This window comes from Mirounga angustirostris, unplaced genomic scaffold (genome assembly GCF_029215605.1).
Source record: "Mirounga angustirostris isolate CCGP_5_RB_7025 unplaced genomic scaffold, mMirAng1.0.hap1 SCAF_4, whole genome shotgun sequence".
NCBI lineage: Eukaryota > Metazoa > Chordata > Mammalia > Carnivora > Phocidae > Mirounga > Mirounga angustirostris.
The window spans coordinates 140,021,936-140,046,361 of NW_026991712.1; the positions used below are offsets into that span (position 1 = coordinate 140,021,936).

At 45.0% G+C, this 24,426-nt stretch overlaps 1 protein-coding gene and 1 pseudogene across 4 annotated transcripts in view; one reads left to right on the forward strand and one right to left on the reverse strand.

Annotated features, from left to right (window-relative positions):
• The window catches only part of KANK4 (KN motif and ankyrin repeat domains 4), a 103,682-nt gene extending 80,444 nt beyond the window's left edge, over window positions 1–23,238 (forward strand). For all 4 annotated transcript variants that reach the window (XM_064589052.1, XM_064589053.1, XM_064589051.1 and 1 more), the window contains one exon: window positions 19,484–23,238. In XM_064589052.1, coding sequence (XP_064445122.1) covers window positions 19,484–19,591 — 108 coding nt within the window. In that variant the 3' untranslated portion in view covers window positions 19,592–23,238. The remainder of the gene's footprint in view (window positions 1–19,483) is intronic.
• On the reverse strand, window positions 11,089–13,362 carry LOC123860353 (serine/threonine-protein phosphatase 2A catalytic subunit beta isoform-like; annotated as a pseudogene).
• Window positions 23,239–24,426: the final 1,188 nt, after the last annotated feature.

Here is a 24,426-nt window from a genome sequence, read left to right on the forward strand (position 1 = left end):
TTATTTATTTGACAGAGAGGGAACACAAGCAGGGGGAGCAGGAGAGGGAGAAGCAGGCTTCCCAGGGATCATGTCCTGGGATCATGACCTGAGCCAAAGGCAGATGCTTAACGACTGGGCCACCCAGGCGCCCCTTGCCCATCCCTTCTTTTTTTTTTTTTTTTTTTAAGATTTTATTTATTTATTTGACAGAGAGAGACACAGCGAGAGAGGGAACACAAGCAAGGGGGGTGGGGGAGGGCGAAGCAGGCTTCCCGCGGAGCATGGAGCCAAATGTGGGGCTCGATCCCAGGACTCTGGGATCACGACCTGAGCCGAAGGCAGACACTTAATGACTGAGCCACCCAGGCGCTCCTGCCCATCCCTTCTTAACATCACTCATCGTCAGGGAAATGCAAGTCAAAGCCACAATGAGATACCAACTCACACCAAACAGCATGGCTAGTATCAAAAAGACAAGTGTTGACAAAGATGAAGAGAAGAGGGAACCCTCAGGCTCTGTTGGTAGGAATGTAAATCAGTGCAGCCACTCTGGAAAAAAATTAAAAATAGAAATACTATATGATCCAGTAATTCCACTACTGGGTATTTGCCCAAAGGAAACAAAAACATTGTTTCAAAAAGATGGATACACTGGCAGTGGTTTTAGTCACCCCTAGAAAAATCATGTCTAAGGTTACCATGATCCCAAACCCAGGCTTACCAAAACATTAAGCCAAGGCTCCACTGATTAATACATTTGTCAAGTGCCTGGCAGCACAACCACCAAGCAACATAAATCAGGCTCACTGGGGACAGGTATTAAGCTTAGGGTTGGAGAGAGGCCCGCAGATATCTTAACTTCCCTCACTGCCTTCGTGGGGCGTACAAACTGTTTTCGGAAGACAGGACACTTGTGCCGATAGTAAGGAATAAGACCAGGCAATATAATTCATTCCACAAATATTTCTTTTTTTTTTTTTTTTCTTTTAGTGGGGGAAGGACAGAGGGACAGAGAGAGAGAGTATCTTAAGCAGGCTCCACACACAGCACAGAGCCTGACTCCAGGCTTGATCTCAAAATGTTGAGATCACAACCTGAAATCAAGAGTCGGACACTTAACTGACACGGCCACCCCGGCGCTCCTTCCACAGATATTTCTAGAGTGCCCACTGTGTGCAGGCATTGGGCTCACATTAGAGATATCATGGTTCAGGCTTCCACTTGGCCATCTACTTAGGAAAACGGAATGGTGAGAAGGAAGCCCAGAATGCTACAGGGGTACCAATAAGGGGTACCAGAGCTGGTCTTGGGAATCCAAGGAAGGCTTCCTCAAGGAAGAGGTATCTGAACTGAAAATTTAAAGATTAGTGGATGTTTGCCAAAAAAGCAAGAGAAGGGAGAGGTGAGGAGAGGCAAGAGCGTGCCAGGTAGAAAGCAGGATTGCCGAGGCTGAACGATGGAGGACAGCAGGCATTTGGGGACCTTCACTCGGTTCAGTAGGACTTCTGTGTAGAGTCTGAGCTAGATGCTGGGATCAAAGTGTGGATTCAGAAGAGATGAGACTTACTATACACGAGGACAGATGATAAAGAGCCTAAAGAGTCTTTGTTCCAAAGGCAATGGCAAGCTGTTGAAAAACAGACTAACAACCAAAAAATTGTCAACCCTCATCAAACACAGATTTCTCAGGGATCTGCTGTCATCCAAGTACTGTGTTTGGGGCTGGGGACATACTGGTGGGCAAGTTAGACACAGAACTCAGTTTTGCAGCAAAGAAAGACAAACCCATCATTCTGGTGCAAGATGATGCATGTTGAAACTGGGAAAGTATGAGGTGCTATGAGGACAGGTGGACGGGCCCCTCAGCCTAGTCTGAGGGTGGGGAGGGGGTCCAAGAAGGCTTCCCGGAGTAGTGAAGCTATCTGAAGGATGGGGAGGTATAGCCATGCCAAGAGGAGCTGAAGAAGAAGCATGCAGAAAGCCTCAAGGCAAGAGAGAACACGGAATTGGAGCATTAAAAGTACTTCAGTGTTCCTGGAGTAGAAAAAAACAAAGAATAGCAAGAGGAGGCCAGAGAAAAAGCCACCGTAACAAATTTGAACTTGAAGGAACTAGGGAAGCTGGACATGCCACTCAGATCCACATTCTAGAAACAGCACTTCAGTTTTGGGGGCACGGGTGACAATTGCTCAGCAAACATCTGTGGCCTACCTATTGTAGGTGCTAGGCTCCAGAGTTAGTGGTTTGGTGGTGGAGATGGACACAGGCTGTGCCGTAGGATGAGTAATGGGCGTCTGAATCGTGCTGTGGAGACCACCGCTGCAGAGTGAGTCAGGGAAGCCTTGTGGAGGATGGGGCTTTTCTGCTAAGCCATACAGGGGTGTAGGAGTTTGCCTGGGCACACTGGACAGAACAGCGGCCATAAAGATGTGGCACAGAAAGAGCATGGGCTGTCCGCGCAGTGGAGCGAATTCTAGAATCACTTCAGTTTGGGTCACATTGTGGAGGTGCCCAGACAGGAGGAGATTTGAAAAGGTCTATAGACACATCTCACTTGTATGTTTGAGATTAGATATTTCAACTTGAGCCTGTAGCTTGAGGAGGAATCCCAGAACTTTGAGAACCTGAAGCTCTCTTCAGAAAAATGCACACATGTGCAAAATGTGCATGTCAGTTCAGGGATTCAGAAATCGGCAGTTAAAATCTCTCTGCTACAGGCAGTGGGGAGCAGAGTGATCAGATGTGCACTCAAGAATGATCCCGGGGTGGGGCTGGAGAGAGACTGGAGGCTAGAAGATCAGTTAGATGGTTCTCGGTAGACACTGGGTATGAAGCTGTGAAGGCCCAGTCCATGACGGCATCAGTGGGAAGAATCAGGCCCTATGGGAAAGGCATCAGGAGTGGGGATGTGCCAGGATGTCATGACCAACTGGATGGTGGACAGGGGTCAAAAATGAACGACAGGAAAATGGTGGTGCCATTGTCCAATGTCTACTCTTCCCTTCTTCCTTAGTAATAAATCCTCAACTTGTAGCTGGACATACCACCGCCCAGAATACTCTATCTCCCAGCCTCCCCTGCAGCTTGATGTGGTCAGAGAACTAGGTTCCAGCTAATGAGGTGAGCGAAGTGATGTGCACACACTCCAGCTCCTGCATTTACAGGGAAGGGAAATGCATTCCCCCCTTCCTGCTGGCAGGACTGTGGTAGTGATTCATCTTGATCCATAAAGATGAGGCCAATGCCCTATGGATCATAGAATAGCAAGTCAGAAAGAGCTTAGACCCCCAACACTGTAAAGTCATCAGATCTGATCTGGACTATTTAGTCCCCATTTATATGTGAGCATGAAACAATCCTTTTACTTGTTTAAGCCATTGTACATCTGGATCTCTGTTGCAGTAGGAACTGGACAAGTGCACTCAGCATCCCATGACAGGCTCAAGGGTCTAATGTGATGGGTAGTGGATTTCAGGAGGGAAAAGCTTGGGAAGGCTTTTGGAAGGGGCATCCTTTCAATGGCTAGACATAATGTATATCTCTTCACGGTACAAGCCCCGGTCCCATGCCCACAGAGAAATCATCTGGCCCACACAGCCTTGTAGAAGGTGAGGCCTTGTGTCACCCTAGCAGATTCCTAAATACAAAGTCTGTATCACAAGGTGGCTAGTCCTTAAGCAAGACAGTACATATGAACTGGCCTGCCATGGAAATGTCCATAGGACTAGTGAATTTTCTGAGAAATCTGAATAAAGAAACATGCCGAGTTTCAGGCAAGAGCAGTGGGTTATGGTTAGAGAGTAAGAATGGAGAGAGGCCATGAGGTGGAATGAGGCATAAGGAGAGAGAATCTGCATGCACAGAAGTCAAGACAGGTTGAAAGTATGAGGCACCAGGAGCTATGGGCTGAGAAAAGATGGAGGACAAGGAGAAGGTTACGCCTATCAGATACACACCTACGGACTGCCGGACAGGCCCTCCTTTCCCAGGACCCTCCCCTCCCCACCCCATCGGGCATCCACAGAACTGCGGCGGGACCTGCTACACTCCGACAGGAAAACCTGGCCCTTGGCCATTGAAAGATGGACACTAAATACTACCCGGGCTAATCAGGACTTCCAGGAATTTTGGAGCTGAGATTTAGGAGATTCAGTCTCCCGGGTGTCTGGTTATAACTTGTAGATCTCAGAAGCTACTAGTGGCCAAGTTCAGCCCTGTGGTTTGAGGAGTAAAAGTGACTCGTCAGCTAGAAAGATTGAAGTCAGATTTCCTGGCTTCACCAGAGCAACCCCTGCCCCTTCCCAAAGACCCCAGTAGATACGCATGTCAATGCCATGACTACCCAACTGGTTTTCTTTACCCCATCTCCTCTCTGGCCTCTGTAGCTTGGTGTCTGAGCTATCTTGGGTGTTGAATCCCATCAGGACCACTTGGCCACTCAGGCTCTTAATCTGTAAACTGGGCATCATTGTTTCTCCTCTGTTCTTGTAAGTGGTTAACTGGATAAAGTATCTGCATAGCACTTGGCCCCCATGGCAGAACTCGATATACGGTAGCATACTCCGCCCTCCCCCCAGCCACTTGATCCTTTTCTCCGAGACTTGGCCTCATAAAAATAGCAACTTGCCTTCACAAATGACTTAGAACTACCCAGGCATCAGTCTAATGGGTGTTATATGAAATCATTTATTCTTCACAATAATCCTAAGTAGGTATTAATATTATTCCTGTTGTACATATGCAGAAACTAAAGCACAGAGAGGTTAAATAACTCATCCAGGGGTGCCTGGGTGGCTCATTCGGTTGAGGGCTGACCTTGATTTTGGCTCAGGTTATGATCTCAGGGTCCTGGGATCGAGCCCTGTGTTGGGCTCCATGCTTAGTGGGGAGTCTGCTGGAAATTCTCTCTGTCTCCCCTTCTGCCCCTCCCCCCCATGCTTGGGCATGCCCATGAGCCCACGCACTCTCTCTCTCAAATAAATAAATCCTTAAAAAAAAAAAAACCTCATCCAAGGCCACACAGCTAGTCCACAGCAGGTCTGGGATTTCAAGCCAGGAGTTCTGGCTCTGTGACGACACAGCACGACCTGCCATATATCTGGAGCTCTTTTAGCTTCCTTGCCAGTGACCCAGGCTGGGGAGGGGCGCCCAGCAGCAGGGGGTAGACACTGCTGAGGAAACAAAGCTGCTTCAGGGAGCCAGCGTTTAGTCAGTGGCTGACCCGCAGGGCCTACTGGGTGGCCCCAGGACAGAGGAGACAAATAGGCAGAGTGTTTGGGACTAGAACAGCTCAGGGGTCAGCACTCCCATGTACTCAGCATTTCTGGGGAAGAAAGCAGCCTTCTGTGCAGGGTGCAGATGGACTGAACCCCACATTGACTGAACTGTCCTTTAATAGGTAATTCCTTACAGTTCCAAATCTATTCCTTCACCCGCCCTCATCCTGGAGAGAGATGGGTCTGGACCAGAGGTAGCCGGCTGGTGTCCCCGGGGTGGGAGTGGGGGAAGAGGGGGGGTCCCACCTGCTCCCCTCTCTACCCCACTTCCACATCCTATACCCCATCCTGCTTCCGTCCTCAGGGAAGGCCTGGTAACAGCTCTGGGGCCTTTGCTCTGAAACAAACAGAACCATTCCCTTGTTCAGTGGAGGATAGGAGAGACATTCTCTAATCCTTTTGTTGCCTTAGAAGTGAGGAAATTTCCATTCTTCTCGAGAAGGGAGAACTACAGGAAGAAACTAGATCTCCTTCTCTACTACCCCAGTGGTCAGATCCACAGCAGGACTGAGACAAAGCTCAGACTCTGTCTCTGTTCTAGCCGCCTGCAGAGAGGGCTCACACTGTGTCTTCCATCCTTTATTGGCTCAGAGAGGCGGGCCCGGCTCTGGGGAGGACTGAGGTTCTAAACACCAATTCTCATGTGTGTGAGGGTGGTTTCCAACCACATCCAAGCAATTCTTGGATGCCAGGTGGGTGTCCTCCCATTCAGCTCAACGCTGACACCATGTCCCCGGAGAAAACATCAGACTCTACAGGTTAAGGTCTCAGTCCCCCAAGACTGCCCCCTCCCCACTTCTCATGCCACCTGTGCTTCCTACCCACTGGCTATAGGCTAGAGGTTCCAATGGCCCCCTCCTTGGGTTCAATTAATTTGCTAGAGCAGCTCTCAGAACTCAGAGAAACATTTTACTTATTACATTGTTTCCAGCGACCAAGGCATGAGAGCCCCTGGCTCTGGAGGCCCCAAAGGACAGAGTCTGGCCACAATCCAAAGGCAAAGAGACAAGTGGTGGTGCAACAAGAAAGGAGTTTATTTCAGTGAGGCCAACACTGGGAAGAGAGCGGACTAACGTCCCAAGAACTGTCTTCAAGGTGCTGAGAATACTTCTAACTTTATTTTATTTTATTTTTTTTATTTTTATTTTTTTAAAGATTTTATTTATTTTTTTGACAGAGAGAGACACAGCGAGAGCAGGAACACAAGCAGGGGGAGTGGGAGAGGGAGAAGCAGGCTCCCTGCCGAGCAGGGAGCCCAATGTGGGACTCGATCCCAGGACCCTGGGATCATGACCTGAGCCGAAGGCAGACGCTCAACGACTGAGCCACCCAGGCGCCCTACTTCTAACTTTATATAGGGAAAATGTGAAACAAGGATTGGTGGGTACATGCTGCTAAACAGCAAAGGTCAGGTTGATCACTGGAGTGGAGTCAATCACGGGGAGTCTTTTTTTTACGATTTTATTTATTCATGTGAGAGAGAGACCGTGAGCGTGAGAGAACGTGAGCCAGGGGGAGAGGGAGAAGCAGGCTCTCCAATGAGCAGGGAGCCCGATGCGGGGCTTGATCCCAGGACCCTGGGATCATGACCTGAGCCAAAGGCAGCCGCTTAACCGACTGAGCCACCCGGGTGCCCCAATCACGGGGAGTCTTGTTGGCATCACAGTAGTTGTTATTACTTGGGGGGTAGTTTCGGTGCCCATCACAGGACGTTTTGCCTGTTGGGTCCCTTCCTGGAGTGAACAAATAAACTGGAGGGAAAAACAAAGCGATGAAGAGGAACAGATTGAAGGCAAATGGAGCCAGTCAGGGAAATGACTGCGCGGGTCCTCCAAATCCCCACTGTCAAGTCACCATTCCATTTCAATGGAAGGAGAAGGGAGGACGGTCATTTCTTCTGCAAACTACTTCCTGCTGACTGGGGATGAGGTAGGAATGTTGGAAGACTTTGACAGGGTAGGAGAACTCTGTTTCTTGAGTTCCTCCTGAGATGGACAGCAAAGAGATAACTTAAGATCTCCTATAGTGGGGATGGGGTCACTGGGTGATGGGCATTAAGGGGGGCACGTGACGTAATGAGCACTAGGTGTTATATGCAACTGATGAATCAGTTAACGCTACCTCTGAAACTAATAATATACTATATGTTAATTGAATTTAAATAAAAAAAAAGATCTCCTGTGGGAGTTGTCATCCACTCAGACGGTTGTTGAGTCCTGCCAAGAGTCATTATCTGCAGGTGCCTTCTTAATGTGGGTGTGATGAATCCATGGCTGGACGCCTGCACGTTTTGGAGAAGTAGGAGTAGTTAGAAGCATATTGTAAGGACCTGCCCATTTTTCAGTTAACCCATCTTCTGGTCCTTGGTTCTTCCAAGCCTTTAGTAGGACCCAGTCTCTGGCTGAAAAGGGTGCAGTGGCTCCTCAGGAAATGGCTTGTTCTTAGAAAAGGCAAATTCGGGGCGCCTGGGTGGCTCAGTTGTTAAGCATCTGCCTTCGGCTCGGGTCATGATCCCAGGGTCCTGGGATCGAGCCCCACATCGGGCTCCCTGCTTGGCAGGAAGCCTGCTTCTCCCTCTCCCACTCCCCCTGCTTGTGTTCCCTCTCTCGCTGTGTCTCTCTCTCAAATAAAGAAATAAAAAAATCTTTAGAAAAAAAAAAAGAAAAGGCAAATTCATGAACAGATGTCAAAATTTGATTCAGCTGCTGCACATACTATTTAATTCCATTTGCATGTTCTAAGTAGGGGCAAATAGCCCCTACTCAAGTCTGAATGGGTTTCCCATGTGTAATTTCATAAGGGCTCCATTTGAGCCCTGCTTCTAGAGGCCACCGTTCCACAGAGGAGGGCAATAGGAAGTGCCTTTTCCCAAGTCAGGACCGTCTCTTGGCACATTTTAGCCAGGGCTTTCTTTAAAGTATGGTTCATTTCTTTGTTTTACCATTGACTGGGCGGGGGGGGGGGGGGGGGGGGATGATTCCTAACCACAAATTGTTTCAGAAGCACTATTCCACATAATGTCATCACACACACCATTTTATCCATTTAAATCTCTTTTCCCGGGCACCTGGGTGGCTCAGATGGTTAAGCGACTGCCTTCGGCTCAGGTCATGATCCTGGGGTCCTGGGATCGAGTCCCACGTCGGGCTCCCTGCTCAGCAGGGAGTCTGCCTCTCTCTCTGACCCTCCCCCCTCTCATGTTCTCTATCTCATTCTCTCTCTCAAATAAATAAATAAAATCTTTTAAAAAAATAATAAAAATAACTCTTCCCTATTAAGCTATGGACTGAGGGTAAGCAGGGAGACTTCATATTTCTTCAGCTTTTAATTCCCATTGCCTAGCTTCTGACCTGACAAAGAGTAGACAACAATAAGTTGAATTAATATGTAGGCCCAGGCTGGATCACCTAGGACCATATATGTTGAACATAAGACCAAGGTCTTTGTCCTCCTGGACCAGAATCCCTCTAACCCAAATCCCCTTTGTCCAAAGTCACAATGAGTTCCAGAACTTGGGGAGAGGCTGAGATGACAGATGAGACTGTTACATGCTGCCTTCCCCAAAGTACCACCCGAACAACATGTTAAGACATTGCTGAGTTCCCCCTCTCGGTAAGACTCAGTCTTCCTAGCATCTTAGAGAGGGAAGAGCAAAGTGGGAGTCCTAGGAGGTTTCGGAGTTAAGGAAGTTCAGCAATTTTTTAATCAAGGATTTGATTAGGATTAGGTTAAGGATCACACTATAATAGTTTCAGATTGGTGCCCACAGCAAGGGGAGCATCTTTAAGGCAAGGGGTTCAAAAAGTCTTGGGGATTAAGTTTGTCATTTGGTATTTTCTGCTATTTCTTTTTTTTTTTTTTTTAAGATTTTATTTATTTATTCATGAGAGACAGAGAGAGAGGCACAGGCAGAGGGAGAAGCAGGCTCCCAAGGAGCAGGGAGCCCGATGCGGGACTCGATCCCAGGACGCTGGGATCATGACCTGAGCCGAAGGCAGACGCTTAACCATCTGAGCCACCCAGGCGCCCATTTTCTGCTATTTCAAGTTATTTCAACTTTTATCTTCTGGGTCAGTTTCCTGAAATAGTCACCTTACGTTGATGAAGACAGTGGAACAGGCAGTCATGGTAATGCCGAGAGCAGCTGTGTGGGTGTAGATGGTTTCAGCTCTCACGAGTCAGGAGGCCCACCTGAAGGAGGAGAGAGCTGGGAGGTTCATGGCTGATGGGCCCAGACACCTATGAGTTTCTCACCACGATGCTATCAAATAATCCTGCAACAGAAAACTCCCGTCCCTCATGACACAAGAATGCCATCTGTTCGGCTGACACTGATTTTTAGTCAGTGGTCCTATGGGCAGCCATTTGGTCTTTCTCCTCCACCTTCCCTCTCCCTCTGACACTGGCTTAGCCTTGACTCAGTTAGGCTAGAATAAGTGCTTAAAATCTTTTCACCCAGAGCCTACCATGCTTTGTGTGGGCATTTGCCAGTGGGCTACTCACATATGACTGCACCTGTGACCTTCTCCACGCCCCTCCTGGTCTGGGTGCAGTCCGGAAGCAGGAGGCCGGCCCTACAGCTTCCAAAGTGATTATTCTGTAGCAGACATAGGGCAAGATGAGCAAGCCCAGCGGGGATGAATGCTGACGCATATTAGAAAGGTCAAGCAATGCGGGGAGCATACAGCTTCTGCTTGGGAGACACGGATGCATCTGGCCCAGACAAGAAGGCCTAATCTAATTTCTAAACAGGAAGAACATTAACTCCTTGGGATGGAACACCAGGCCTGATTTGTCTAGAAACTTACTGGGAGTGGGACGTGGGGGATGACTAACATTTAACTGAGGACCTGTAGAGCATTTTTTCACACAGCATTTCATGGAAAAGCTTAGCATATCCAGAATCTTTGTAAACTGAACACTATTTTCAATACCCTAGGTGGAGAAAGACCAAAACAGAGGTAGTCTCCTCTGTTTAAAGGAAATTTGTAGCAAATGAAGGAAGCATTCCCTGTTTTTTTTGTTTTGTTTTATTCAGTTGACCTCTCTTTGACAGTCTATTATCCAAAAGAAGGTAACAGTTGAAAATTTTCCACTGGTGCGTGCTACCCAACGAGGTGAGGTGAGATCTGACATCCCTGTCTCAGCCACATCAACAATCCTCTCATCTCATTTGTTAATTGTGAATAAAATAAAAAGATCTGAAAGAGTGAAGAGCCCATTCTTTCTGGAACCACATCCCATCAAGTGCTGCTCTTAACACTCATTTATTCATTTAGAATTGGGAATGAAGGGCTACTTAAAAAAAAGAAAGTAAATATTTGGGGCTCCTGGCTGGCTTAGCCAGTAGAGTATGCAACTCTTGATCTCCGGGTTGTGAGTTCAAACCTCACATTGGATGGAGTTTACTTTAAAAAAAAAAAAAATGTAGACTTGGGATACCTGGGTGGCTCAGTTGGTTACACAGTTGCCTTCAGCTCAGGTCATGATCCCAGGGTCTTGGGATCGAGCCCCACATCGGGCTCCCTGCTCAGTGGGGAGTCTGCTTCTCCCTCTGCCGCTCTCCCTGCTTGTGCGCTCTCTCACTCTCTCTCTCTGACAAATATATAAAAAAAATCTTTAAAAAATCATAAATAAATAAATAAATAAAGATTATATAAAAAAGTCTCCTTAAAAAAAAAATGTATACTTGGGAATGAGATAAGTATTCTTTCATTCCTCCACACACTGCAGCTCTGGCCTCTGGCTTCTAGGACTTCTTGTTTATTTTTGTTTTTGTTTAAAATGGAAAGTTGATTTGCTCAGTACACCAAATAGGAAACAAGCACTGTCATGACAAATATACAGAAATATGCAGACCAACATAAAACAGTAATTTGGTTTAAATGAAGGGAAACCTTTTTACATGTTGTAACAACATACTCCCCAGAATCTTTTCTTCAGTTAATTTAACTATACATTTCAATAAAATGAAGGATAAGGGATTAAGTGGAAGTTAGTTTGTGAATTTTTCTTAAGAATAAAACTCCAACTCTATCAATCCATGCCAGTTAAACACTAATTTCCCAAATAAATGCAAAACGAGATGAAGGAGTTAGTGACTTTTTTTAACAGTCCAGAGGAAAATGGTTACTACAAATACAGCAGGCAAACCATTAAGACTGACCCATCTAGGGTGCCTGGGTGGCTCAGTCGTTAAGCATCTGCCTTCGGCTCAGGTCATGGTCCCAGGGTCCTGGGATCGAGCCCTACATCGGGCTCCCTGCTCTATGAGAAGCCTACTTCTCCCTCTCCCACTCCCTCTGCTGTGTTCCCTCTCTTACTGTGTCTCTCTCTGTCAAATAAATAAATAAAGTCTTTAAAAAAAAAAAAAGGCTGACCAATCTAGAACACAGTATTGTACTAAATTTCAGTCTCAAATTGTGCTAAATGCTTATCATTATTATGGCCCATTTTAGTCCACGATATGGTTTAATGCAAGACAGATCCCCGCTTGTTAAAGAAATACATAGATTACTGTTGCTTTTTTGGTTTTGTTTTTAAATACATATATATATACACATATATATATATATATATATATATATATATGCACTTTAAAAAGCTGGGTATATTTCCATATACAAAGGCAGGTTTTTCCCAGGAGGAATTTACAGGAAGTAGTCTGCACCAGGTAATATGAGGCTCTCCACCACAAGGTGCTGGGTCAAACTGAGGGAAGGGGTATTTTAAAGTGTCATCTAATATTCCATGATAGCACCCTGATTCCCACAACAGTAACAGTAAGTAATTGGGTGCACTTTTAAAAATGGTAACCACATTCTGATCATGACACCAACTGTATTCCTCCATGACAAGTTAGTGAGCTCGAGAAACCAGGCTGAGACCACTGGCATGGTTACATGTTTCAGAAATGTCTTGTCCAAATGTATAGCCAGCACTAGGTGGTGAAATATTCCACTGACTGCGATCATCTGGATCTGACCACTACAGATCACACCATGGGCCCTCCTGTGGAACTTCTTGTAAATGATTCAAGGCGCTTATATGATCCAGTGTAACTAGGAATGGAGAGAGGCCACCATGGAGGTTGAATATCGGTCCATCTACTAAAGATGTAAGTGGAAGATAATCAAATAGATCTGTAAAATATTTCCACACTTTGGCATTTCCATACTTTCGTAGACTTTGATCATAAAAGCCATATGCTTGGGTAACTTGTTGGCTTTCATGGTTTCCTCTCAATATTGTAATGTATTCTAGGTAACACACCTTTAAGACGACAAGAAGAGTCACACTCTCCACGGGGTATAGCTTATCTACATAGGCACCTGTGAATAGATAGTTTGTACTTGGTGATTTTCCACCAGTTCTAAAGAATTCCATCAGATCATGGAACTGACCATGCACATCTCCACACAGGGTAACAGGACAACGAACCTCTTGCACTTTTGATTCTTTTGTTAAAATTTCCTTAGCCTTTTTGCACCTCACTGCACTTGGTTCTCGTTAAGCTGTTTATAATCGTTCAGCTGCTTGACCCACTGGTGCAGCTCCTTGGTGAACATCTAGCTGTCCATGGCGGCCGGATCCCCTTCCCCACCGCCTCCTTCCCCCTTCACGCCCCGGGCACCGTTCCTTTCTCCAGCTGCTGCCAGCTCCCAGCAGCAGAGGAAGGAGCCAGGGAGCAGGGAGAGTGGCAGCGGGCCCCTTGCACCACCTAAAGCCAGCCTGGCGAGGCTGCGTGACTGGGGAGGGAGGGGTGAAGAACGTGGGCAGATTAGGCGGTGTGCCAGAGTGCCGCAGGGGTCTTCAGCGAAACACCCACCAGGAGCTAACACCTGCTACCCCCATGGCCTCTCCCTCAGGCTCCTCCTTTTTTAAGTCCTTTTAAAAGGTTTCATCCTCTGGCCAGCACAAACATGAAAAGATGCTTGACATCACTTACCATCAGGGAAATGCAAATCAAAACTATGAGTTATCGCCTCACACCTGTCAGAATGGCTAAAATCAACAATAGAAGACACAAGTGTTGGCGCGGATGTGGAGAAATGGGAACCCTCACTGTTGGTAGGAAGGCTAACTGGTGCGGCCACCGTGGAAAACCGTATGGAGGTTCCTCAAAAAGTTAAAAATAGACCTACCTTAAGATCCAGTAACTGCGGGCGCCTGTGGGTGCAGTTGGTTAAGCGACTGCCTTCGGCTCAGGTCATGATCCTGGAGTCCCAGGATCAAGTCCCACATCGGGCTCCCTGCTCAGCAGGGGGTCTGCTTCTCCCTCTGACTCTCCCCCTCTCATGCTCTCTCTCTCTCTCAAATAAATAAATAAAATAAAATCTTTAAAAAAAAATTAAAAAAAAAAGATCCAGTAACTGCACTAGTGGGTATTTACCTAAAAAATACAAAACCACGAGTTCAAAGGGACACATGCACCCCGATGTTTATAGCAGCATTATCTACAATAGCCAAATTATGGAAGCAGCCCAAGTATCCATCGAAAGATGAATGGATAAAGAAGATGTGAGATACATACACACACACACACACACACATATATAGGAATATTACTCAGCCATAAAAAAGAATGAGATCTTGCCATTTGCAACAACATGGATGGAGCTAGAGAGTATAATGCTAAGTGAAAGAAGTCAAAGAAAGACAAATACCATATGATTTCACTCATATGTGGAATGTAAGAAACACAACAAATGAGCAAAGGGGTAAGAAAGAGAGAGAGAGACAAACCAAGAAACAGACTCTTCACTTTAGAGAACTGCTGGTTACCAGAGGGGAGGTGGGCAAGGGGATGGGTGAAATACATGATGGGGATTAAGGAGGGCACCGATGTGATGAGCACCGGGTGTTGTATGGACTGTAGAATCACTATATTGTACACCTGAAACTAACATAACACTGTATATTAACTATACTAGAATTAAAATTAAAAACTTAATTAAAAAAAGGTTTCATCCTCAACTCTTTATTGAGGAGGGTACATTCTGCATGGAGCACTGGGTGTTGTGCACAAACAATGAATCATGGAACACTTCATCTAAAACTAATGATGTAATGTATGGGGATTAACATAAGAATAAAATTAAAAAAAAAAAAGGTTTCATCCTCAACTCTTCTTTTCCCTTCTCTCCTTAGAACCCTCAGGACTTTAGTGATTACTTTCATCCAAATCACTTCCACTCCTAACACGCTTTCCTGACCCTCCAGAACGCTGTTCATCCCACCTGACTTTGAGCAGTGGCCATGCGGGGGTGCCTGATGCATGTCCTACCCTACCTACCACCTGTGCCTGACAGCCCGGTCCCGGCATTTGCCTGAATCCTTTCTGAGCTCACAGCATCCAACTCTAAACAAGGGCTCTCCACTGCCTATAGAAATTCTCTAAACGCTAGCCTTGGATTCAAGATCTGGTGTGGTCTGGCTTCCAAACATCCATCACTACCCTACTTGGTATACCCTCCAGCTTAACAATACCTCTATGCTTCTCCGACCTCTGAGAACTTGCTTACATCGTTTCCTCTGATATTACAATCTTTTCATGCCCAGTTTCTGCATGTTCAGAACTCACCTAGGGTTCTCATCTAGTCCTTTGGGTTTGAAGTAGCAAAATATGTTGAAATAAGTAAATTCCCCAAAAGGCCATCTCCAGTGGGTGTGACATCCTAGAAGGTCAACACAAGGCACTACCTCAAAGGAGAGTCCAGTTACACATTAACTGCTGGTAACAGAAAAAATACAGGAGGAGTCATCTATTCCAAGAAGTTAGAAAAACAATAAATAAACCCAAAGAAAGTAAAATAAGGGAAGCAATAAAGTTAAAATCAGAAATTAATGATTAAAGGGTGCCTGGATGGCTCAGTCCGTTAAGCATCAGACTCCTGATTTCAGCTCAGATCAAGACCTCAGGGTCGTGAGATTGAGCCTCACATGGGGCTCTGTGTGCTCCGTGCGGAGTCTGCTTGTCCCTCTCCCTCCTCCTCTGCCCCTTCCCCTGCTAGCAATCGGGGTGTTGGGCACATAGGACTTCAGGCACCCCCGCATGGTCAGTACTCAAAGTCAGGTGGGATGAACAGTGCTCTGGAGGGTCAGGAAAGAGTGTTAGGAGTAGAAGTGATTTGGATGAAAGTAATCACTAAAATCCTGAGGGTTCCAAGGAGAGAAGGGAAAAGAAGAAGAGTTGAGGATGAAACCCTTTTTTTAAAAAAAAAAATTTATTTCTCTCTCAAATAAAATCTTTTAAAAAAAGAAATCAATGATTAAGAAAACAAAAAAATGAATTTATAAATCTAAAAACTAGATCACTGAACAATATGGATGTCACTAGCTAGCCTTACAGAAGAAACAAGGAAGAGAGCACAAAAACACAAAATTAGGAAAGGGAAACTCGTCCCATGTACAGAGGAAATAGAGGTAAGTATGAGACCATTATATAACACTATAATTTAATACATTTTGAAAATCCTAATAAAACTGCTGATCTTCTATGAAAATATTTTTCCCAGAACTGGGTTGGAAACACATGGGAATAAACAAATAAATAACATGCAGAAATAAAAACAATTCTCCTCCGGGCGCCTGGGTGGCTCAGTTGGTTAAGCGACTGCCTTCGGCTCAGGTCATGATCCTGGAGTCCCTGGATCGAGTCCCGCATCGGGCTCCCTGCTCGGCGGGGAGTCTGCTTCTCCCTCTCCCACTCCCCGTTTCTGTTCCCTCTCTCGCTGTGTCTTTCTCTGTCAAATAAATAAATAAAATCTTTAAAAAAAAAAAAATTCTCCTCCAATACCCTAGTCCTAAATCATTTCACATGTGAATCTTTAAAAATTGAATAAACAGATTTTTTGATAATGTTTAAACTATTCAAGAGCATAGAGAAGTAAAGGAAATACCTTAACTCATTTTACATAATTGGCAAATGACTGATCTGAGAACCTAATAAAGACAAAACTGCAGACTAGTTTTACTTGTAAAGAGTTGGAAAAAAGTTTAAATATATATATATACACACACAAACCACATATAAATTGTATATATCAAATCAAATCAGCAGTACATTAAAAGAATAACATACCAAGACCAAGTAAAGTTCATTTCAGGAATCAAGGAATCCAAGGATGATTCCATATTAGGAAATTTAGTAATATAAATTAATTTTAAGTAAGTCAAGAGAAAAGCCATGATTGTCTTTACTATTAAAAATGCATTTATTAAAATTTATACACCCACTCCTCTTCATAAACCTCTTAATAAAAAGAAAATGGAGTACCTTGCTGGCTTAGTCAGTAGAGCATGTGACTCTTTTTTTTTTTTTTTAAAGATTTTATTTATTTATTTGACAGAGAGAGACACAGCGAGAGAGGGAACACAAGCAGGGGGAGTGGGAGAGAGAGAGAAGAAGGCTTCCCGCGGAGCAGGGAGCCCGATGCGGGGCTCGATCCCAGGACCCTGGGATCATGACCTGAGCTGAAGGCAGATGCTTAACGACTGAGCCACCCAGGTGCCCCGAGCGTGTGACTCTTGATGTGGAGGTTTTGAGTTTGAGCCCCACACTGGGTGTAGAGATTACTTAAAAATAAAATCCTTAAGAAAATGAAAATAAAAGGTATTTCTTTATTTTAATGAAAATATTTCTCAAAACCAAAGCCCGAATGTGTTTCATGCTAAAACGCCAGAAGCATTTCTGACCAAGCCAGGTATAAGAGAGGACCTAAGAGTACCACGGTTGACTATTGCTCTAGAAATTCCTGCCAAGACAATTAGACAAGGACTAAATTAAAATGTGTAATTAATAGAAAGGAGGTTGCAAAACTGTCATTATTTACAGAGCATATGATTGAACATCTAAAAAAAAAAAAACCAGCTTAAACCTACTAGAAAAATAAGAGGTGAGAAAAGAGATTATTTAAAAATTAACATTAGGGGCACCTAGGTGGCTCAGTAGGTTAAGTGTCCAAGTCTTGATTTTGGCTCAGGTCATGATCTCAGGGTTGTGAGATCGAGCACCATTTCGGGCTCCGTGCTGGGTGTGGAGTCTGCTTAAGATTCTTTCTCTTTCTGCCCCTTCCCCCCTTAAAAACTTAATATAAAAAAGCAGTATTTTATTAAAAATAACTTCTAGTTAAAAATTCAGGTCAAGGGGCGCCTGGGTGGCTCAGTCGTTAAGCATCTGCCTTCGGCTCAGGTCATGATCCCAGGGTCCTGGGATTGAGTCCCACATCGGGCTCCCTGCTTGGCGGGAAGCCTGCTTCTCCCTCTCCCCCTCCCCCTGCTTGTGTTCCCTCTCTCGCTGTTTCTCTGTCAAATAAATAAATAAAATCTTAAAAAAAAAAAAATTTAGGTCAAGATGGTAGATTGGGCATATTCTAAAACACTACTTTCTCTGCCTAATACATAAAAATGCTAGCTAGAATATTTAAAATATCTGAGTATTAAAATATTTTAATACGTGTCTCTAAGGCAAGAAAAGGGGGTTCCACAGGTGTCCGATATATGAGTAGTTGAGATTGTATAGCCTATGAAAGGACCAGAGAGGAATACAGGCTATAGGAACTGAGGTTAAAAATGCCCACAAGCCTGGCATTTAATGAGAAGTTGGATCTGGCTGCCCATCCACAAAGGGAAGTGTCTGAATGTCCTTCCATTACCCCAGGTTCTTAGCTAGAAGACAAGAGTTAGCCTTCCCAGACTGGAACCATGCAATTGGAATCCTGAGTCCACATACATGTGGGGCCTGTATTCTCAGGGTGGCAAAATCCAAGCCAATCCACTAACATTAAAAATGATCTAGAATCAGGGAATCCAAAATAGAACCCAAGAGGAGGCAACCAAATGGAGACTTCCACAAACCAAGCCAGGTAAGGAGAAATCTCTTGAGCAAGAATTCTAATACATGTGAGGAAGTCCAAGGCCATGCAAGTGCAATCCATGTACTTAAGTGGGAGAACCCACTCCTAAAGTAAAGCTCCTAGAACAGTCTAAATGAAGTTAAAATAAATACTTGAATGAAGAAAAAACAGCACCATCAAACGGAAATAGGAAGGAGGGGACTCTCCTACCAGCATGACTCAAGCCTGTAAGATTTCCAGCCCCGCTTGCTCTACCAGCATCGTCCTCTATAACCGCCTCTCTGGCACACAAAGGGGACAGCAGACTCTGCTGTGACACTTCACTTGTTTTCATTTCGAGCTCTGGCTCCGGGAGATGGAACCAAGGCTAAGTAGGAAGGAGAGAAAGGCAAAGACACAAGGAAGCTGTGAAGAGAGAAGTATATAATCACATGGGGCAGGGACAAAGTCATTGCCCAAGAAAGTTGAGCACTTCCCCAAACACTTCAGACACTTATTTTTTTCATGTGGAATATATATATAAAAAAAAAGGTTGGTGGTGCAGGTAAGAGTATTGACCCTCCGTTTTCAGGATCTACTTTTTTTTTAAGTGCTTGTCTAAGAAACTGAGAGCTTTTCATTACTAGACCCCACTTGGCTAGCAGGCTTTTGGTGGCCAATGGGCTATTATTGCCAGGTTGGGGCCAATCCTGAACTCAGACAGCACTTAAAAACCTCCAGCCAAGGGGTTCCTGGCTGGCTCAGTCAACAGAGCATGCGACCCTTGAGCTTCGGGGTTGTGAGTTTGTGCCCCACATTGGGGGTAGAGGTTACTTTTGAAGAAGAAGACGGTGGTGGTGGTGGAGGTGGTGGTGGTGGTGGTGGAGGAGGAGAAAGAGGAGGAGGAGGAGGAGGAGGAGCAACTCCAGCCAAGTACCCTGTTGTCTATAAGGGACTATCAATTTTCCAGGTCTTACCAATGTGGCCCTTCAATTATTGAGTGCCTGCCTCCAGCCTGGGGCTGAGGAGAATAAAAAGGGCTCTATGTCTTAGGCATCAGAGACAGCTTCCTGGCGGAGGTGACATCAAATGCTAAGTGGAAGGCATTTCCAGGTGATAATGGGGAAGTTGTGGGAGCAGCCTGTGGGCTAGGCAGAGAGAAAGCAAAACAGAGAACTGCCAGTCCAGAGAGGCTGGCTGGGGAAGTGTAATGAGAGAAGGGAGAAACCAGTTATGGTCTCTTCAAAATCTCTGTTGCCTTGAATTAATTTGTAAACCTGTTTTGGCTGTCTCTTGGGCACATACAATTTTTTAAATTAAAATTTCCCTAATGAGGTGATAAATTCTTGGATGGCAGAGAGTTTGACACAGTATCTTTCTTCCCAGCAGAGCCCTACCCTTGTCTGGAGAGGCCAACTGCCAGGCAGCCAGGCTCAAATCTGGCATCACTGGAAGCATGAACAGATGATGATGATTAATGTCGCTGAAGACCCGTAAGCTTTCTGCCCCTGCTGCACCCGGGCTCTGCATGGAACACAGATTCTTCTGGTCCGAAGGACTCTGACAGAGGCGAGAGGGGCTCTGGGGCTTGAGGGGGTAGGACCACATCCCCGTCCCTCTGGGTGAGACAGCAAGATTCTTGCTCTTGAGTCTCACCTCTTGCATCAAGTTCTTGCTGTGTTCATTTCTTGACAGTTTGTTTGCAGAGTTCATAATTTTTCAAAGAGTGGATCTGGGGGGAATCCGAATGTTCTTGAGAACAATTTAATTTTATGTTGTAATTCAGAGAGGATGAGAAAAAAAAAAAAAAAGCCTAATATAAGCATCTCCTAGGGTCTCTTCCTCAGTTATCAGAGCTGCTTCTGTCTTGGCACACTGGGGGAAGGAAGGTTTCCTGGTTGGTTTGAAGAGAGAAATGCCCCGTGAGAATTAGGTCTCTCCCAAAGACAGGCAGAAAGTTCTAGGGAGTTCATAATCATGCTGTGAACAACTATTAAGTTCCAGAACAACATTGTGGATATGGCTATATTAATGTTTTTAATTTCACTGGCTTTGCAGCTTTCTTTGTAATTCAGATGTAAGTCTGTTTCCATTTCATAGTTGCAGAAGTGTTAAGCGCAAGGAGTTTAAATAAGCACAAAGCTTACATAAGTAACTTTATAACAGAAAATTCTGTAACCAAATTTTTTTCTTTAGAAGCCAAGTAAATCTGTGAGGCCTTTGGCCTTCACGTAGGGGGTGGTGCTGCTGCTGGGACTTTGAACAACCTGCTGGTTTCAGGGCCCGAGCTGGAGCAGCCACCTGGCCTGCCTACCTGGCACATCCATGTCACCTTGACCATGTGGGGACATCTTTGCGTGCACCTCGACAGCATACCCACCGACTGGGGCATCTGGCCCACCAACTGGTGCATCCCGGGACCACAGCATCTAAGACCTTCTCCTCTGTGGCCTGTCCCTACACAGCTGAGGTGGTAGGCTGCCGATAGTTCTCTCCATTACAGGCTATTGCAAGTGTTCCAGCTAAATACATTTTGGTTAGCAGTCCCTCTCTTCTACAAAATAGGAAGACTCGAAAACTTTGCCTGATTTGCAAGTCCAAATTTTGTTTGGATAGCATGTTAGCATGAACAAAAAGACAGCTGCTGATCTCATTATTAACTGTAAATGGGACCGGCCAGCTTTTACCAGATGAACTGTACTCAGAAGATTCAGACTTCTTAAGAAATCATTCACCCATTGAAAAAAGACTGAAAAAATTAAGGCAGGCAAGAAATTTCAGAGAAGTGATGAGCGATCACTATCTTTATAGTACCCACATGAATGCTCAAAGTATAGCAAGTTTATTCTAAAAGCTCTGGAAAGATAGTAATGCTGCTTATTTAGTAATTTCTATACCCAACATGGGATCAAATTCATGACCCTGAGGTCAAGAGTCACATGCTCTTCTGACTGAGCCAGCCAGGAGCCCCACGAGTCTGCTTACTTAGATATTGGTCTATTTAAAGTAGCTCTGATGAATACTGGGGTCATCTAGACTTGCTTGAAACTTCAACTTTGGGGACGCCTGGGTGGCTCAGTCGGTTAAGCGTCTGTCTTCACCTCAGGTCATGATCCCAGGGTCCTGGGATCAAGTCCCACATCGGGCTCCTTGCTCAGCAGGGAGCCTGCTTCTCCCTCTGCCTGCCTCTCTCCCTGCTTGTGTTCTGTCTCTCTCTCTCTGACAAATAAATAAATAAATAAATCTTAAAAAAAAAAAGAGAGAAAGAAACTTCAACTTGGTGCCTCTAAGTTACAGCACAGTCTTTCATGTTTCAAATGTATCATGGAGTACTCTTGCTTATTCGACTCTTTAAACCTTACAGTATGCAACAACTATGAAGGACTAATGATCTTGGTACCAAACAAGAAAAAAATTTCACAAGGGCTTCCACTTCTGAATTGTCGTATTATCTCACAAGTTTAAATAAGATGATCTACCGCCATTGTTCTTCTAACTGCCCAGTATATTAGCAATTCCCCTGTGTGGTTAGGAGGGTGAATAATTCCTTAGACTTTTTGCTAGAATTAGGGTGTCGTCATGACTAAGTGGTGAACTTAGTAGATGGAGATAAGCTTCAAGTGATGATGTCATTATTTTTTTGCTATGTCTTAGCTTTGATGATTAAAAACCCAATTCTGTGTAAAACCAAAATGAGTGAGAAGAGAAACAGAGAAGGAAAAGTCATGCAATATCTTAATCAATACTGGGAAACACTGGGGCGCCTGGGTGGCTCAGTTGGTTAAGCGACTGCCTTTGGCTCAGGTCATGATCCTGGAGTCCCGGGATCGAGTCCCGCATTGGGCTCCCTGCTCGGTGGGGAGTCTGCTTCCCCTTCTGCCCTCTTCCCTCTTGTGCTCTCTGTCTCTCTCAAATAAATAAATAAAATCTTTAAAAAAAAAAAAAATACTGGGAAACACTGGGGTAGGAAATCTATTTACCAGTTCAATGGCCCAAGGTTTTGTATTTCCTTTGAAGAACTTAAGCTGACAAAATCTGTGGCGTTGACACATGGAGCAAAATACTTTAGCTTGGGGTGGCAGGTGCAGCAAATCTCTGGGGCTCCTCAAAAAACTCTCCTGAATCTGGAAACCATCAGCTTAAACTAAGAAGTTTGGCCCTTGCCTTCAAAATGGAAACCTTAAAAGAAAGGACTGTATCAAGAATCCAGCCTGCAGAATGACCGAACTCCAGCAAACGAGAATGCTCCATAGTGCATCACTTTGATGCATTCTGTTGTTTCTAATTCTGTGTTGGTGAACTTTCTGTCCTTTTTTTTTTTTTTAACCATTTCACATCAAAACAAATTTCTTAATTGAAACATAACTGGAGGGGCGCCTGGGTGGCTCAGTCGTTAAGCGTCTGCCTTCGGCTCAGGTCATGATCTCAGGGTCCTGGGATCGAGCCCCGCATCGGGCTCCCTGCTCCGCGGGAAGCCTGCTTCTCCCTCTCCCCCTCCCCCTGCTTGTGTTCCCTCTCTCGCTGTGTCTCTCTGTCAAATAAATAAATAAAATCTTAAAAAAAAAAAAAAAGAAACATAACTGGCATGTAACATTGTGTATAAGTTTAAGGCTTATATCAGGTGTCTATTACCTCTGACTAAAGGTAAAAATAATTTTTCTGTATTTAATTTGTATCCTTTTTATGGTGTCATCTTCCCGTTGAGTTTTAACTATTTCCTTCCTTATCCTAATACTTTCTCATTTAATTCAATTTTGAAAAAATTCACCACCAGGGTGCCTCGGTGGCCGAGTCAGTTGAATGTCCAACTCTTGGTTTTGGCTTAGTTGTGGTCTCAGGGTCGTGGGGTCGAGCCCCATGTAGGGCTCTGGGCTCAGCGTGGAGTCTGCTTATCCCCGTTCCTTTCTCTGCTCGCATGCACAAGCATGCACTCACAAATAAATAAAATCTTAAAAAAAAAAAGTTCACCACCAAAGTCTTTGAGCATAGTTTTGATCATGACACTCCCCTAAATATAACCCTTCAAAAGCTCCCAGGTTGCAGTAAATCAGAATGGTTCACCCCAACTCTACAGCAAGAGTACAAATGGAGGCCCACATATTCCTACCTGAACATTTATTTTTTTTAAAGATTTGATTTATTTGAGAGAGAGCGAGCAGGAGCGGGGGGCGGGGAGAGGGAGAAGCAGACTCCCCGCTGAGAGGGAGCCCATCATGGCTAGATCCCAGTACCCTGGGATCATAACCTGAGCCGAAGGCAGATGCTTAACCGACTGACTCTTGGTTTCGACTCAGTTCATGATCTCCAGGTCCTGCGATAGAGGCCCACATGAGCTGCCATGCTCAGAGCAGTCTGCTTGTCCCTCTCCCTCTGCTCCTCCCCCTTGCCCCCCTCTTTTTCTCTCTAAATAAATAAAAATCTTAAAAATAAATAAATAAAAATTACAAAACCTAGCAAACTACTACAAATATGCCTTCATGAGGCCACAGAATGCCACATTCCAGTTCAGAATTATCAGGCCCTGAGAGTTCCATACCAGAACACGGAGACAGAAGAATCATCTCTGGCCCACAGTCAAACTCCTCTTCCTACCCCCTGCTCATTGTTAAGTTTGGAGGGTTCCTGTAATACACAAGTGGACACCCAGACTCATCCACACCTCTGCCCAAGAAAGCACACTCCATCAGTCCTTGGCCACCTTTGGGGCCCAAGGATATGCATACCAGCTCTCTATCTTTGGGAAGTTAGGTACATAAGAGGTGTTGGAAAGCCCTAACACAAGGCTTCCTCAGCTGGTCAGCCAGGAAATTCTGAGAGCTTGGCTAGAAGATAGGGGGAAGGGCAGGCTCCTCCCTCTTGGACTCCTTGTGTGGACTGGGGTTGGGGAAGGGTCCAAGAGGTGAGGGGTTTTGGAAAGCTGCATCGCACAGGGGTTAGGGTTAGGGGGAGTTCAAGGCAAGTGGTGGCCTCAACGTTTGCTTGTAAACACACTGGGTCCTCCGCACACTTCTTCCTAAGAGAACTGTTTTCTCCGGCCCTGCTCTAAACACAAACCAGAACGAAACACAGAAGAACAAGGAGACACAGATACAACCCTAAAGTGAAGTAGGAAATGAGGGTGAAAGTAAAGAGTGACTTCAACTACATTAAGAATAAGAAAAAGGTACAAAGAAAATTTCAAAAAAGAGTAAGAAAAAGGTAAATCTTGGTAAAAGAAATGAAACAGAATTTTAAAATAAGTATTAGAAACCCCAAAGGAGATACGATGAAGGACATTTATTTATTTATTTAAAGATTTTCTTTGAGAGAGAATGAGAGAGATCACAGAGGGA